The sequence below is a fragment of the Muscardinus avellanarius genome (genome assembly GCF_963383645.1).
Source record: "Muscardinus avellanarius genome assembly, chromosome: 1".
In the NCBI taxonomy this organism is placed as follows: Eukaryota; Metazoa; Chordata; class Mammalia; order Rodentia; family Gliridae; genus Muscardinus; species Muscardinus avellanarius.
In genome coordinates, this window is record NC_137786.1 from 186,291,954 (window position 1) to 186,307,715 (window position 15,762).

The 15,762-nt window shown below is 42.8% G+C and overlaps 1 protein-coding gene across 1 annotated transcript; it reads right to left on the reverse strand.

The window, feature by feature from the left end:
* Positions 1–1,304: 1,304 nt before the first annotated feature.
* On the reverse strand, positions 1,305–11,434 carry EIF4G2 (eukaryotic translation initiation factor 4 gamma 2; the record flags this gene model as incomplete). Its single annotated transcript, XM_080690191.1, has 23 exons — positions 1,305–1,370; positions 2,197–2,318; positions 2,411–2,622; positions 2,748–2,952; positions 3,504–3,762; positions 3,845–4,060; positions 4,152–4,256; positions 4,396–4,521; positions 5,100–5,213; positions 5,573–5,733; positions 5,822–5,963; positions 6,187–6,285; positions 6,375–6,458; positions 6,607–6,717; positions 7,206–7,357; positions 7,648–7,714; positions 7,797–7,928; positions 8,886–8,988; positions 9,549–9,689; positions 10,272–10,337; positions 10,608–10,734; positions 10,828–10,869; positions 11,095–11,434. The coding sequence occupies 23 exons, from the start codon at positions 11,432–11,434 to the stop codon at positions 1,305–1,307; spliced, it is 3,192 nt and encodes a 1,063-aa protein (XP_080546317.1).
* Between the last annotated feature and the right edge of the window lie 4,328 nt (positions 11,435–15,762).

Genomic DNA, 15,762 nt, shown 5'->3' on the forward strand with positions numbered 1-15,762 from the left:
GAAAACAGGGCTTCCTAATGGTAGCTGAGGCCATCTGTGAACCATGATTCTCTGGGCCATCTCAGCCTCCCTAATACTGGGATTACAAGTGTGTGCCACCATGATCAGCAACCCTTTTTATTTTGAAACAGGGTTTCTGCTAAATTTTGGAGACTGGCCTTGAACCTGCTATCCCATCTCAAGCTCTCAAATACTGGGATTACAGCCGTCACCACTGTGCTTGGACTAAAAACGTATTTTATCATGCAGATCTTCAGTTGAATCAAGCAGCCAAAAAATTATATTGGGACATTAGGACTTGTCAAGAGGGAAAACTTTACTAGAAATAAGAGTTACTGGGAATGATGTATGCAGGACAGCTATGCTTATTAGAGATCACGAATCTACTTTAGCACAATGAGAAAATACACGTTGCAATGTTTTTGTTGCTACACAATGTTCTTTCTCCATATTCATGTAATCTTTGATTATAAAACTTGTAATATTGAAGCTAACATGATTCCATAAATTTGTGGGCTCTATTTAAAGTCACATATGACTACATCAAGTATCACAATGTTTATTGATAGATACAAGTATATAAAATCAGGGCATGAACATGACTTGATAAATTAAGTAGACTTAATTTCAATACTATAATAAGAGGGACCAATTCAAATTCTCACCATTTGTTTCACACCCACAATAACCACGTCAGGGCATTAACGATCTCTCAAAACTGATCAGTTTTGTGCAAGTAAACCATGTTTCTTTTAAAAAGACTTGTGCACTTGCCCAGGCTCAAGGATATTAAAATCTAGCACATAAAGCCCATTACTAGAGGTAGAAATACAGGCAATATACTATTACGGCAACAACCATCAATTACAGTTAAGAGTTTTTCTGTAACAACCAAATGGATAATCAAATATTGCAACAACTCAAGTATTACTGAGCAAAGTGCATTTCTACAGTATTCAGTGTTGCTATTCAGTTTTTCTAACTTAAAACAGCCTATGATAACTGGCAGCAAAGAAGGTCCTTGCAATAGACTGCCTCTGCTTGAGAACTTATGATGTAATTATTGCATGCTGCTAATATACTATCTAAACATTAAAGATACTCCTAAAATATTTGATGGTAGACTATGATTAAGACATTACACTACAAAAAAACCTTATGCAGAAGGAAATCCTAACTGACGTGCTTCTGCTTTAAATATCGTGAAAACATTACAGCGGAATGAATTTCGCAGTGGTTAGGTCAAATGCAGTTACATCATAGCAACAGTATGTTTTGCACAATTTAAGGCTTTGGCTGGTTCTTTAGTCAGCTTCTTCCTCAGATTCTTCTTCTTCAGCAGTTTCTAGCCAGGTTAGCCACTGATTCACCTACAAAGTAGAATCATAATTTAGTAATATGTATAGTAGATAAACTGGAATTGTGATTTCGAATATAACCAGAAATTCACCCAGTGAAAAATTTTAGATCACACCACACATATTTTAACAAAACCATTGTAATATACTGAAACCATTGCAAATTTTAAACTCAAGATTTGTTTGACATATATTTGTTCTCCACACTTATATATTTACTTCAGGATCATTTTAGTCTAAGACAATGACTCATACAGAATGTGGAGGAGCCTTCTAAAAAGCAAATCCTCAACTCAACTCCATTCAATTAAAGAAAATCTTTTTAAAGAAATGAGAAGCTCTCTCTCCATGGACTTATTTTTGCGGCACTGAGGATGGAACCCAGGGGCATTCTACCTCCAAGCTACACCCCTAGTCCTATTTTTTTATTTTGAAATGAGCTCACTGAGTTGCGAAAGATCTAAGTAGCTGAGGCTGTCCCACAAACCGTCCGTCTCAGTCTCCCGAATGCTGGGATTACAAGCATGCGCCAACCATACCTGACTCATGAACAACTTAAAAAGCATAACTCTAAATTTCCATAATCACCCAAACTGTTTAGGTAGTTCCAATTCTCTCCCAAATTTTGTTGAAATAACACCTAATTTAACATTTTATACACCACTAGAATTTAAGCATTTCATCTCAGCTTTATCTCAGTCTGTTTTTAAATTGGCTACTTAACCAGAGCTTCAAACAGTACAGAATGATGCACATAAAGAAGCTATTAGGATTATCTTTTGCCTGTATTTCAGTGCATGCCACCACAAAACTAAAAAAGCAGACCACACTGACTTACCTGGAACAAAGCCTTGCCTTTTCCTGGAAATTCTTGGGTTATATCTTCTTTCCAAGCCAAGAAAGCTTCTTCTTCAATAATTTCCATATCATAGAAGTGAACAAAAAAGCGAAGTAACATGCCTTAAAAAAAAAAAATCCATTTTTCAGTGCACTTCCTAACAATGTATTTCAGAACTAATCCTCACCCTCATTGCTGACATGTGCCCTCTCACCTTTTGGAAAGTTGCTGTTATAGCAGTGCACCTGTAGAGCATACAGGGCACTGACCTGTAGATCCACATGATCATGAAGGAATTTCTGCATCACTGGCTTGAAAGAAAGAAGCAACTGCTTTTCCTGCTCTAACTGTTCTTTGGAAGGAGCAGAGGAAGAATCTGTTTCATCACTGGGTGGGTTTACTTCACTAGAAATATACTGTAAGAAGCTGAACAGAAAGAAGCCTTGTTAGAGGCCCGAAGTGAGTTTTTGGTTCAAACATAAAACCGTTGGCCTTGCCACTTATTTTCTAGCAAGCTAAGCACAACTTTACTCTAAGATCACAAATTTTACCTAGTCATTAAGATGTTCACAAATCCTTTATCTACATGAAGTTTGGGAGAGATATTATCTTTAATCCACTTATATATGGTTTGAGGGGATGGATCCAACTTTATTTGCTTCAACAATTCCTTCTCCAATTTAAGAAGTGGGAATAAGAAACTCAGTCCCTTTCCTTCCAAAATCTCCAACATGCGATCCTTATTCTGATCAATTTCTGAAAAGAGAAAGCAATTTGTATCCCTGAGTTGTAGTCCCATTTATCCAGTTGGCCTATCTTCTAGAAAGTACTTTGTAAATAATCTCCCAGCACACAAGATTCACATAAAATTAAAGAACCAACCCAGCAAAATAAGCTCAAATATATCAAACAAAACCTATTAAGTCATAAAACCTTTTTTTTTTTTTTTTTGGTGGTGCTGGGGTTGGAACTCAGGGGCATTCTAACTGAGCTATACCCCCAGCCTGATTTTTTATTCTTTATCTTGAAACAGGGTCTCACTAAGTTGCGGAGGACCTCACTACGTAGTTAGTAGCTGAGGCTGTCCGCGAACCAATATCCTATCTCAGCAACCCTAAAGAAGCTGGGATTACAAGCTTGTGCCACCATTTCTGGCTTATAAAACCTTTTAAAAGGAGGACTTAAGGAATGACCCATGGCAATGATTATTGTCATTTGAACAGCCAGTCAAGTCATTTCACCCATATGAACCCACTCAAGGTTATCACTAGATTTAGTATTAACAAAACAAAGAAGCATTCTCTTACCTGGGAGCATTTTCTGCATATTGACCTTGCTTTGTTGAAAAAGTTCTGTTAACCATTCTCGATCTTGTAATTTAGCTAATTGCTGAAGACAAAGTAAAAAGAGAGGGAAATGGGTGCCACTCTCCAGTGGTTGAGCTAGTTCTGAAATGCTCACCAGCTCTGAAATGATGGCACGAGCTGCAAACTGTGCTAAATACGATTTCACCAAGGGGATGTCAACCTCCAGTTTGGGGCACTGGTCCAATACGTTCAGGAAAGCCTTAGAAAGAATAAACAAGTCAGTTTATAACTGTTTTCAATCAAACGAATGGTGAGAGTTCTTAAAATCAGCAGAGTCTCACCTGCATGAAGTTGTCACTTGTAGCTATTCCTTCCTGTTTAAGTAAACTGATCAAAGAACTTGCTTTTTCTTTATCTTCATCACTTCTATCTAGTGACAAGATGATTACTTTGCTTAACATCTCAGGAAGAAAGTGTTTAGGAGCTCTCATTTCTCTTACACCATTGACAGCCTCGTTTGCATTTCCACTATTCAGATATTCAGTCACGACAGTTTCCTGAAAAAGTACAATCCAATTACCCTTAGTGTTATTCCCTATCCCAATATATTTCAAGAACTAGAGATTTGCTGGATTACTGGAAACTTACAGTTAGTTTAAGTAGTTCTTCCTTTGATGGTGGTGGCTTTTTGCTGGTCTTGGCAGGCTTTTCCTGGATAAGTGGTGGATTTGTTTTGAGACCAAGCTGAGGTGTCTAAAAGAGAAGCAACACAACTGATAAGAGGAGCACATGGGGATAGAGGGATGAAAACACTAAATTAAAAATGTCCTCATACACCCCCCTTTTAAAGTATTAGGACAATGAAAAATGGTATTCTACTAGCGGGCTATACCTGTCCCAGAGGTGGTGTTTGAGTGCGTGGTGGTTGCGCACTAGGAGGAATCATAGTTATCTGGGGCTGAAGCTTTGGCACTTGATTTTTATTCATTAGGAACGATTGAGCAGGCCTCAAGCTAATCTGGAATTGCAAACAAATAAGACATCCAAGTCAATAATCATGCTGTTGGCTAAAATTAAATATAACACTTTAACAACCTATAATTCTAGATATTATAGGTGATAGAATTTAGGGTAGAAATACAAGTTTTCTTAACTAAAAAAGAAATTACCTCATTTTAACAAAACAAGTGTAATTTCTACAAAGAAAATTATCTGATCCACAAAGAATAACATAGTTATCTTACACTTATACTGAATCCTTCTAGGATCAACATTATCAAAATATTTGAAACACAGCAAATGTTTTGCAATTTATTCCTAAACCATTCTACATACAGGGAAACCATAAATATCTTGATAACCATTTCCCTCACTCTAACTAATAACAACTTTTCAGAGAATTGCCCTCATATCTCATAATCTTCGCTCATAGGACGCTGGACATACAAAGAAAGAAAAAGAAGTACAGAAAAGAGAGAAAAAGAGAAAGAACTCCAGCATAAGTCCTCTTAAGCGCGTCTTTTTATAATCATCGGGCAATTGATTTTCTGAATTGACAAGTCAACTACGGTATATAAATAACATAGGCAAATGTACCTCATCTGCATTAAGCTGTCCTTTCTTAGAAAACCGAGGTGGCATATCCTTCGACTGTCCTTGCAGCTGGGATAAGAGTCCCTGACTCTGGTTATGGTAGAGCTGGCTTAGCCCCTATTTCAGAAAGGGAGAAAGAAAGTCTAGATAAAAAGGGGGTCCACAAATCATGGTAATCAAGTACCAAAGGATGAGCCAAGCCATAAGGAAAGTTTAACTGAATTTGCCCAGAGAAAGTAAAGATGAAAACAGGGGAGAATAAAAATCTAACCTAACTGTCAAATTGCCAAATAAAGTGATGTGAGTTTTACTAATGTTAAGGATAAGCAATTTACTCAATTTGTACTGTCATCAAGGATGTAAATTTGGTTTGGAAAAAACATCCAAAATAGCAGCTTTTTTTTTTCAGAGCAAAATAAAGCTATGTACTGCAGTATTTAACAGTTGTTCCCTAAACACTATTACTGTCTTCTTACCTGACTTTTCATAAACTTGCCTCCCATCTCTCCAAACTGCGATTGGGTGGGAGGCATGATGTGTCCCCCATGGCCATTGAAGAGTTGATTTGAACGATGACGTCCCATGGTGGGTGAAAATCTATCCTGGATAACTCCTGGACCAGTACCAATTCCGCTACCTTAAAAATACATACAAAAAAACCTTAAAACTCTACTTTAAAACATTATTTTTTAGTTTAACCAAAACATTGCTCTGTTGAAAATTACCTGGCATTTGTCCAAACATATCAGCAAGTCCTCCAAGTGGGTCCCTATCCATTTTCATCCTGGGTGGCATGAACGGTCCCTCCAGAAAGAAGTCACTTCTCATCCCTTGAGCCATAGGAGCAGGGATAAACACTCCGAGATCCTTTGAAATAAAGCGAACACTTTCATCATATTAGGCTGATGCTTATATTCCTTCCTTAAATAACCTCATACAAAAGTGGCATATAAGATACACTGTAAGCTTCAACATGAAGACAGGAGTTTCTAGTTAAAGGGTAAGTCCCTGTGCTACTATAAAAATATTTGATTACACACACACACACACACACACACACACACACACACACACACAAAAACTATCTTACTTTTACTGCATCTTGACGGATTTGATTGATCGTCTTTGGTCCATTGTCAAGAAAAGCCTTGCGAGGAACCCAATGGTGTTCTCGCAACTCTACGGTATCCTTTAATTAAAAGGAAAAAAAAAATGGTTTTTACTATTCCCAAACAGAAAAACTTAGTTCACCAACATATCTAAAGGAACCAGTTTTACCTGCAGCAGGAAACGAATCCTCGCTGGCAATTCCTTACTTAACATCAAGGAACACATTCGGGCAAAGTACTGATCCATTAAGGACTGATAAAAAGAAAAATAATTGTAAGAGGAAGAGGGGTAAACTTTTAAATCTTTTGAGACTTTCAGACTGTAACACCAAAGTAAATGATTAAATATGGCACTCCTATATGACATAAACTACACTGCTTTCATCAAGTAACATACATACCTTGGCTCGTTCATGGTCTAATCTAGGTCCCACTGTCCTCATTATCTGACAGAGGCACTCCAAATCCTCTCCCATATCTTTGAGTTGGACTCTCTTCTTCTTTTCCAAAAGCTACAAAAATAAAAATAATTAACTAGCAATTTACCCTCTAATATATAACAAAGCAATGATAATCAACTAATTTCCCCCAAATAACTATGTTCCCATTGACTAATCTCAAGCACAGGCTCCAAAAGTGCGAGATGAGGTGAAGGGGATAACAAAATACAGGGACATTTGTCACTGACTCGGTCTAGTCACTTAGGCAGAGGGGAGAGTACTTTAGTAATTTTTTCCCCAGAAAAGGGAAAATAAGCCAAATATAAGAAACAATTTTTTTTTGGCAGCACTAGGGATGGAACCCAGGAGCATTCTACCTCCGAGCTACACCCCCAGTCCTATCTTTTAGTCTTTTTATTTCTTGAAAACAGGGCCTCAACTAAGTAGCTGAGGATGTCTGCAAACCACGATCTTCTGGTCTCCCAAAGGCTGGGATTACATGCATGTGTCATGGGCCCTGAGAACTTCTGATCTAAACCCAACTTCTCAGTCATACTTACTGTTTTGATGCACTTATGAAGGATAGATTCATGAATAAGATCAAGCTTGCCAAGTTCTCCAATGAATTTGATGTTCCCCAACATCTTGATCTTAGCAATGGCTCTCTGTTCCTCCTCCTCAGGGAGGAGGGGATTTTCACGCTTATCATAGACTGGAGGAAGAAAAAAAATATGGTCAACACAAAATCAGGATGAAAATATACATAACTAGTTTGTTTTTGTTTTATTGTGGTATTGGGGGTGGAAGCCAGGGGTCTTCTACCTCCAGGCTATGTACTCTTAGACTTACTTTACTTTTTTTTGGAAACATGGTTTTGCTAAGTTGCTGAGGCTGCCCTCAAATCTGCACTTTTCCTATTCTTCCCAAGTACTGGGGGATCACAGGTGTGTGCCACCATGCCTGGCTTCACAGAACTAGTTTGTATAAAATATAAATGCTCACCATCAACATTTCTGGTTCGGTTTTCAAATTCATCTTGTAATTTGGAAATTAGGAGGCGTCTGAATGTCTATTTGGAAACAAAATGCATAGACTTTACTAATGAAATATTTCAACAATAAAAAAACAAACCAACAAAAACTACCACTTACTGTGCTTTGCTTCTGTCCTGGTTGACCCTCTGCTGCTGGGCCATCAAAGTTTGGTGCATCTTCTGCCAATCGCAGACATAGCTGAGCATACAATGAGCTATACTTTGGCTCTTCTAGAGCTTTGTCCACAATCTACAGAAAACGTTAAATTGGAAAACTTTTCAAAGATTCCCATCTTTAAAAACTTCCAACTCTATGTGTGTGTATATGTGGGGGGTATTGGGCATGGAGCCCAAGGACATTTTACCCCCGAGCTACACCCTCAGCCCTATTTTCTATTCCTTATTTTTGAAACAGGGTCTCACTGAGTTGCAAAGGGCCTAAGTAGCTGAGACTGTCCGTGAACCACAGGCTCCCAAATGCTAGGATTACAAACACCACCAGCATACCCAGCCCTATTTTTTTTATTTTGAAACAGGGCCCCACTAAGTAGCTCAGACTACGAACTGCGATCCTCTTGTCTCAGCCTCCCAAATGCTGGGATTAACAAGTATTTGCCACCACGCCGAGCTAAAACCTCCTACTTTCACGCAGCCTCAAATCTCACAACAAAATTGTTTCCTCCTCTGACAATTTTTTCCTGCTTCATTTGTAATTTGTAAATAAACATCTCTCTTGTAAAATTTATAAGGTATGTGTGAAGTTTTTCTCATGTGTGTGGTACTGGGATTGAACCCAGGGGCACTCTATTTCCAACCTACACCCCCTGACGTATTTCATTTTAATGTTCGAAACAGGGTTTTCACTAGGTTGATCAGAGTCTTGTTGAGGCTATGCTTGAACCTGCAATTTTTCATCCAGGACTCCCAAGTAATGGGATTACAGGTTATGTGCCTGGCTCTATTATGTGAACTTAATCAGACAATGCATATAAACTGCTTAAACAGTTTAAACAACCTGGAAAATTACAACCATTTAAATGTAGGCGCTTACATAGACCTGAAAAAAAAATCTTGAATAGAAAAACTTGTATGATATTGGAAGGCTGGGGATGTAGCTTTAGTGGTAGAGAGCCTGCCTAGCCCAAATGGTTTAGTCAGCACTATGAAAAGGGGAGGAGACGTTGAATTACTTCAACATCTAACTTACCAGCAGTATGACCCCTTTAAGGATGAGTTTAGACTCTACACCCACATTGAGGAGCTCAAGGCATAGCTTGTCAAACTTTTCAGGAGTAAGCTTATTTAGTATGCTGCAAGAAAAAGAATCAAATTTGAAGTGTCAGCCAAAACAGAACAAGAGTTCTTGAAATAAACTTATTGTTATTTAGATAGTATCTTCATTGATTGGGGGCTCACAACTGTTGGACAATAAAACTTTCTCAAAACCTAGAGAACAAGGGCCTATTGTCAGGACTGGACCATGATATTCCCTACTTTACTGGGTTAGATACCAAGCCAAGTTGCAAATGCCAGCACAACAGGTTTATAGGTTGTAACACTTTGGCTAAAAGCAATGGTAAGCCCCAGGCCACAAATACTAATGTGCTACTCACTACTCTTCATTTTAGGGTAATTCTTTAAGTTGCTGAGGCTGGCTGCAAACCTTTGCTCCTCTACCCTCATCCTCCCAAGTACTGGGTTTGTAGGTGTACACCATCACACCCTCCTAAAGGCAAATTTTTAAAAAAGCCACCCAAATTAACACATCCTTTGGACATGACCTTGCCTTGTGAATAGTGCAACACACAAACCAGAGAAATGCTGTTATCTGTACTTCTTGCATTTTAGAAAAACAGATCTTGAAACTTACCCTCTTACTTTCCTGAAGATTGCATCATGTCGTTCTTTTTCATTTGCGGAGTTGTTTGCTGCGGAGTTGTCATCTCGTCTAGTGCTTCGTGCAGGAATCCATTTCTGAGCGTTTTGCCCTGGGGTTTTCCCCAGGAACTCGCTGATTAACAAAACATAAAAGCGATTCATTAGTAAAAAATACCATCCAGTCAGATATTGTCAGTGACCAAAAATTCTGCTAAACAGAAAAGGGAGGTTTAGGTTTTCTCAACTTCTCTTACAACAGAGCAACTCTGGAAATCACTGCTTTTCAAATAGCAGGGTACAACAAAATCGCCTAAAAGGCTTTTGTAAAACAGATTGGTAGGCCCACTCCCATTTTCTGCTTTAGCAGGTTTGTATTTCTAGTATGTATTTCCCAGATGTTATCAATGTTGTTGGCCCAGGAGCCACACTTCCAAGATGTCTCATGAGCACATTCCACACACAAAACTTTACGAATACCTATCTGTAAGAAAAATTGACTTCAGAAATATAAGTAAAGATAGCCTAAGAATAAGGAGAGAAAATTGCTGTTTCAGAGTCTCATTTGTGACCTGTCAAGAACCAATATTCCATACTTACTATATCTAGCAGAGACCACACCCTATACAATTGCCAAAACTATATTATATGCAGGAAAAAATTTTAATCTAAGCCTACTTTAAAAAACTTTTTTTTTTTTAACAAGTTTACACCTTACCTGTTGCCAGCAGTCTTGGGATAGTGCTGAGGTGCACCCCTACTTCCTCCTCCGCCCGAAGAAGCACTAGGAAAAAAATATCTTTTTAATACCAATCGTGTCTCATTCAAAAGGGATCTTGTATTTTAAGAATTACAACACAGATAAAAACTGAAGTTAGATCTAAGGAAAAACCAACGACATTTATTCTTCAAGTAACAATTATTAGGAAACTGATACTAAAACCTTAAAGGCTTTTAAAACTAGAGTACATTAAATAAAAATTACTCGGTATAGTGACTTTCGATTTTATGATAGGCCTTTTCAAAAGAAAACCCTTCCCAAATATCCACATACCTGAAACGAGAAGCACCCCCTTCTGCAATCGCACTCTCCACTTTGGCGGCTTGACAACGAAGAATCTTCAAAAGAATAATATTAATGGATGGGGTGGGGAAGGGAGGGGATGGGAGAAATGAAAAACCTAGAATGAAAAAGAGCAGCAAAATTAGGTACTTCTAACGCACAGATCTATAAACCTTCATTCCATTCAATTATAACTTATTTCAGATCCTACACTGCAGTTGATGAACTTTCACTGCATTGCAGATCTCCAAGACTAAAAATAGAATGTACTCAAAAACAGAGTAACAATTTACTGTGTAGCTACTTAAGAAATTCCCTGGTGCTCAAGGACGCAAAGTACAGTCTTCATAGACAATACAAAAACAGCTCAAATTGCTCAGAACAAAGTCACATTCTTCTATCTTTAAAATTCAACAGAAAACCTAGCTCTATCACACGAGCAGCATTATGTGCTGCCTCGGTGAGGTGCCGAACAGACTAGTTAGGGCCCCCAGACGGCCGGCGGGGACCTTCCCAGCCGATCCTTTCTTCCCGAGCGGGGGAGACGGGCCGAGGTCCGGCTGCGGGCTCGGCCGGCGGGAGCCCAGGGCCGCAACACGGCAGCAGGCGCCTCGCCCGTCTTCCTTCCTGGGAACAAAAGGGCAGCGGATCCTCCGCCAGGCTCGAGTTGGGGAAGTCTCCCGACCGGCGCCCCGCGAGGCCGGGGTCCGGGCCGGAGGCCGGGAGGCCCCGCCGCCGGCGCCGGCCTTTGTTCTCGGGGCGGAAGGCGGCCCGGCCCACCCGCCGCGGCCCCGCGGCCGCCCCCGCCCTCCCTCCATCCCCGGGATGACAGCGCCGCCGCGGGCCGCCCGGCCCGCGCCCAGCCCCACCGTGCCTCCCTCGGCGGCGGCTCCGTCGCCTGCGCCCCGCTGGTCCCGCGCCAACGGCCGGGCGCTGCCACCCCGACCCCGCCGCCGGCCACGCGCCCGCCGCCGAGCGCCCGCCGCCGAGCGCCCGCCGGCCCCGCGCCCACCCGGCCCGGGCTCCGCTTCTACCCCGCCAGCGACGGGGCGCGAGCGCGGAGGCCAGGGGCGCCCGGCGCCCCAAGTGCTAGAAAGCGCTAACAAGGGCCGCCCCGCCCGGCTCCGCCTGCGGCCGCCATTTTGTGCCGCTCGAGGAGCGCGGCGACGGCGGCCATCTTAGAGCGCTCCGGCAGCGGCGCCTCCGCTCACCTTCACCGAGAACTCAGCAGCCGCCACCGCAGCTGCCTCCTCAGGATCCGGTCGTCGGGGACGGGGAAGGGAGGGGGAAGGGGAACGGAAACAAAAAAGGGGGAGGGAAGGGGGAGGAAGGAGTCGGGACGGCTGGAAACGCTCAGCTCAGACGAGTCGCTGCTGCAGCCACCACCCGGTACCCGCCGCCGCCTCCATAGAGCTCCGACTCGCTGCTGGCGCCGAGGCGTGTCAGAAGCCGAACTTATCACTCTAGGGCAGCCGAACCCACCAGGGCCGCCCCGAATGGCTCCTTCGCCACCCAATCAGCAGCCCGGCTCCCGTCCGCCACCAATCCGCGCCGGGCGGCAGGGCGGAGCCTCGGGCCAAGCTCGGTTGCGGCGCAGCTCCGCCGCAGTGCGCAAAGCCGTATTCGCGAAGGCTCTGGGGCCACGCTAGTGGCGTAAGGGGAGCGCGGCGCGGCCGAGCAGCGGGCGGCGTGCGTAAAGCCGGAGCGCCCTTGCGAGCCCGCGGTGGTGTGACTGCCTCGTCTTCCCGCACACGCTCTTTTGTTCCCAGAGCCCGTCCGTACCCCGTGCTCGAGTTGCACAAGGCTCTTCTCACTCCCGCGTTTTCGCTCCTGGAACTTAGGAAGGAAATGGACCGGTTTGCCTTAGCCGACCCCTGGCCAGGCGAGGCCGAGCGCTGGTTTTCCTGGCGCCGGGGAGTGGGGTGGTCTCGCGGCCCGGCGGGCCGAGGCCGGGCGCCCCCGAGGGCAGCGCGGGGAATCTCTACCTGTCTCCAGGTCCGCGGTTCCGGCCGCTTAAAGGGATGGGACCTGGGAGACCGGGTTGAGACGAGACGTGCACCCAGTGCGGAAAGAAAGCGTCCAGCTCCTTATGCCCCCCCCCCCCCAAGAGTTAATGAAGAAGGGATGGAAGTATTGTCTTTGCACCTCAGGTTGGAAGCAGCTTCCCGTAAAGGAATGTTCAGCCTGCGGTTACGGAGGAATGCCCTAGAATATGCCAGACTTCTTTGGGATGAAGTATTTGCAAAACGCGGACATTTGAAGGATTTTAATTTGCTAACACTTTAATTTTTTCTTTAAAACACGTTCAAGTGGATTTTCATTTTATGTACAGTCTATGTAAGAAATAGGATGAGGCTTTTCAAAGCTGACAAGTTGAACTATTTGTACTTCTTAGGTAATATTTTAAAGGACTGGGTGTGTGTTCCATCGTTTGCGACATTTTAGCTCTACAAAAATGGAGTCATGTTCCTAGATACTTAACAGAAATGACCCCCCCCCCTTTTTTTTTCTTTTTGGTGGTACTGGGGGTGGAACCCAGAGGCTTCCTACCTCCGGGCTATACTCCCAGACCTTTTTGTATATTTTATTTGGAAACAGGGTCTCACTAAGTTGCTGAGAGCCTCACTAAGTAGCTGATGCTGGTTTCGAACCTGTGCGATCCTCCAGTCTCAGCCTCCCAAGCGGGGATTACAAGCGTGCACCACCATGCCCGGCTTGAAATGACCCCCTTTGAACATACAGGGTTTTGTTTGTTTGTTTGTTTGTTTTTTGTGGGTCTGGGGATGGAACCCAGGGGCATTTGACCTCGGAGCTACACCCCCTGCCCAATTTTTTATTCTTTATTTTGAAACAGAGTCTCACTAAGTTGCAGAGGACCTCACTAAGTAGCTGAGGCTGTCCGCGAAGGGGATTACAAGCGTGCGACACCACACCCGGCTGAACATACAGTTCTTGATACAATGTGTAATCAAAAGAAAGTTTGTGTGTATTTAGGCACTGGGGATGGAACCCAGGGACATTCTACCTCCGAGCTATACCGCCAGGCCTATTTTTTTAAATTCTTTATTATAAAACAGGGTCTCACTTAGTTGCAAAGGGCCTCCCTCAGTAGCTGAGACTGTCCTCGAATTGCCATCCTCCTGTCTCAACCTCCCCAATGCTGGGATTACACCTCCTGAATGCTGGGATTATAAGCATGGGGCCACCAGGCGTGTGTGTGTGTGTGTGTGTGTGTGTGTGTGTGTGTGTGTGTGTGTGTGTGTTGGGTCTGGAGATGGAACCCAAGGGCATTTGACCTCCAAGCTACACCGCCTGCTCTATTTTTTATTCTTTATTTTGAAACAGGGTCTTATTAAATTGCAGAGGGCCGAAGTAGCTGAGGCTGTCCACGAACCGGGATCCTCTGTTCTCAGCCTCCCGAATGCTGGGATTACAAGTGTGTGCCACCACACCCGGCTCCATTTGTGTGTTTTAACATGCACTTTTTTGTTTTTATTGTCTTTGGGGTTTTTTTGGTGTAGTACCGGGGGGTGGAGCCTAGGGGCTTTCTACCTCTGGGCTACACCCCCAGCCCTATTTTTATATTTATTTTGAAACAGGGTCTTACTAAATTGCTGAGAGCCTCACAAAGTAGCTGAGACTGGCTTGGAACCTGTGCAACCCTCCTGTCTCAGCCTCTCAAGTGCTGGGATTACAAGCATGTGCCACCACTCCCGGTTTAGCATGCATGATTTAAAATAAAGGAGCAGAGCCTGCATTGATGGCAAACGCATGTAAATTTGTAATCCCAGCATTCATAAGGCTGAGACCAGAGGATTGCCGTTTGTAGACCACCTCAGCTACTTAGTGAGGACCTTCGCAACTTAATGAAACTGTTTGAAAATAAAGAGAAAAAGAAAAAAGTAGTGAGATCCTGCTACAAAATAAATAATATTTTAAAAAAGTAGGTCAGGGTTTCTAGCTCAGAGGTAGAATGCCCCTGGGTTCCATCCCCAGACCTGCAAATAAATACATAAATAAATAAATAAATAAATAAATAAATAAATAAATAAATGGGCAGGATTTGAAGACCCAAACTTAGGTGTGACATGTCAAAACAGCTCTTGGTGTGGAAAGCACCTAGTCCTTATATTACAGCTTTTGGGAGAGTCCATATATATATGGACAGACACTGGGGATTAGACACTGGGGATGGAACCTAGGGGCACCATACCTCCAAGCTACATCCCCAGCCCTAGTTTCTAGTCTTTGTGTGTGTGTGTGTGTGTGTGGTCTGGGGGATGGAACCTAGGGGCCTCTACTCCAGGCTACACCCCTGACCTATTTTATATTTTATTTTGAAACAGGGTCTCAATAAGTTATTGAGAACCTCACTAAGTGGCTGAGGCTGGCTTCAAACCTGTGTGATCCTCCTATCTCAGCCTCCCAAGTGCGGGGATTATAAGCTTGCGCCACCACGACTGGATAGTCTTTTTATTTATTATTTATTATTATTATTATTATTATTATTATTATTATTAATTATTTGGTGGTACTGGGGGTGGAACCCAGAGGCTTTCTACCTCCGGGCTATACTCCCAGACCTATTTGATATTTTATTTGGAAACAGGGTCTCACTAAGTTGCTGAGAGCCTCACTAAGTAGCTGAGGCTGGCTTAGAACCTATGTGATCCTCCTGTCTCAGCCTCCCAAGCGCAGGTATTACAAGCGTGTGCACCATGCCCAGCTAGTCTTTTTATTTTTGAAACAGGGTCTAACTGAGTTGCAAGGGGCCTCAACAAGTAGCTGAGGCAGTCGTGAACTGGTCTCAGCCTCATTCTCTGGTCTCTGCCTCAATCTCTGGTTTTAGGCTCTAGCTGGGATTACAAGCATGCGCCACTAGCCTGGTTGACCTGAATATTTAAATCTAATAATAGAAGGGCGTGGTTCTGAATGTTTTTAACATAATCCCAGCATCTTTACACCTTTGCCACAGAGTAACCATCCCTCCACCTTATTACATTACTACAATTATTGCAATTACATCAATTTCGCTTGAATTTTAAGACTGGAAAAGATATTTCATCTTTTTAGACTTATGTGTAATAAAAACATTATTTTTGGGAAGTGTGCAAGTTTTGTTTTCAAAGAATAGAGGTTTCACTTT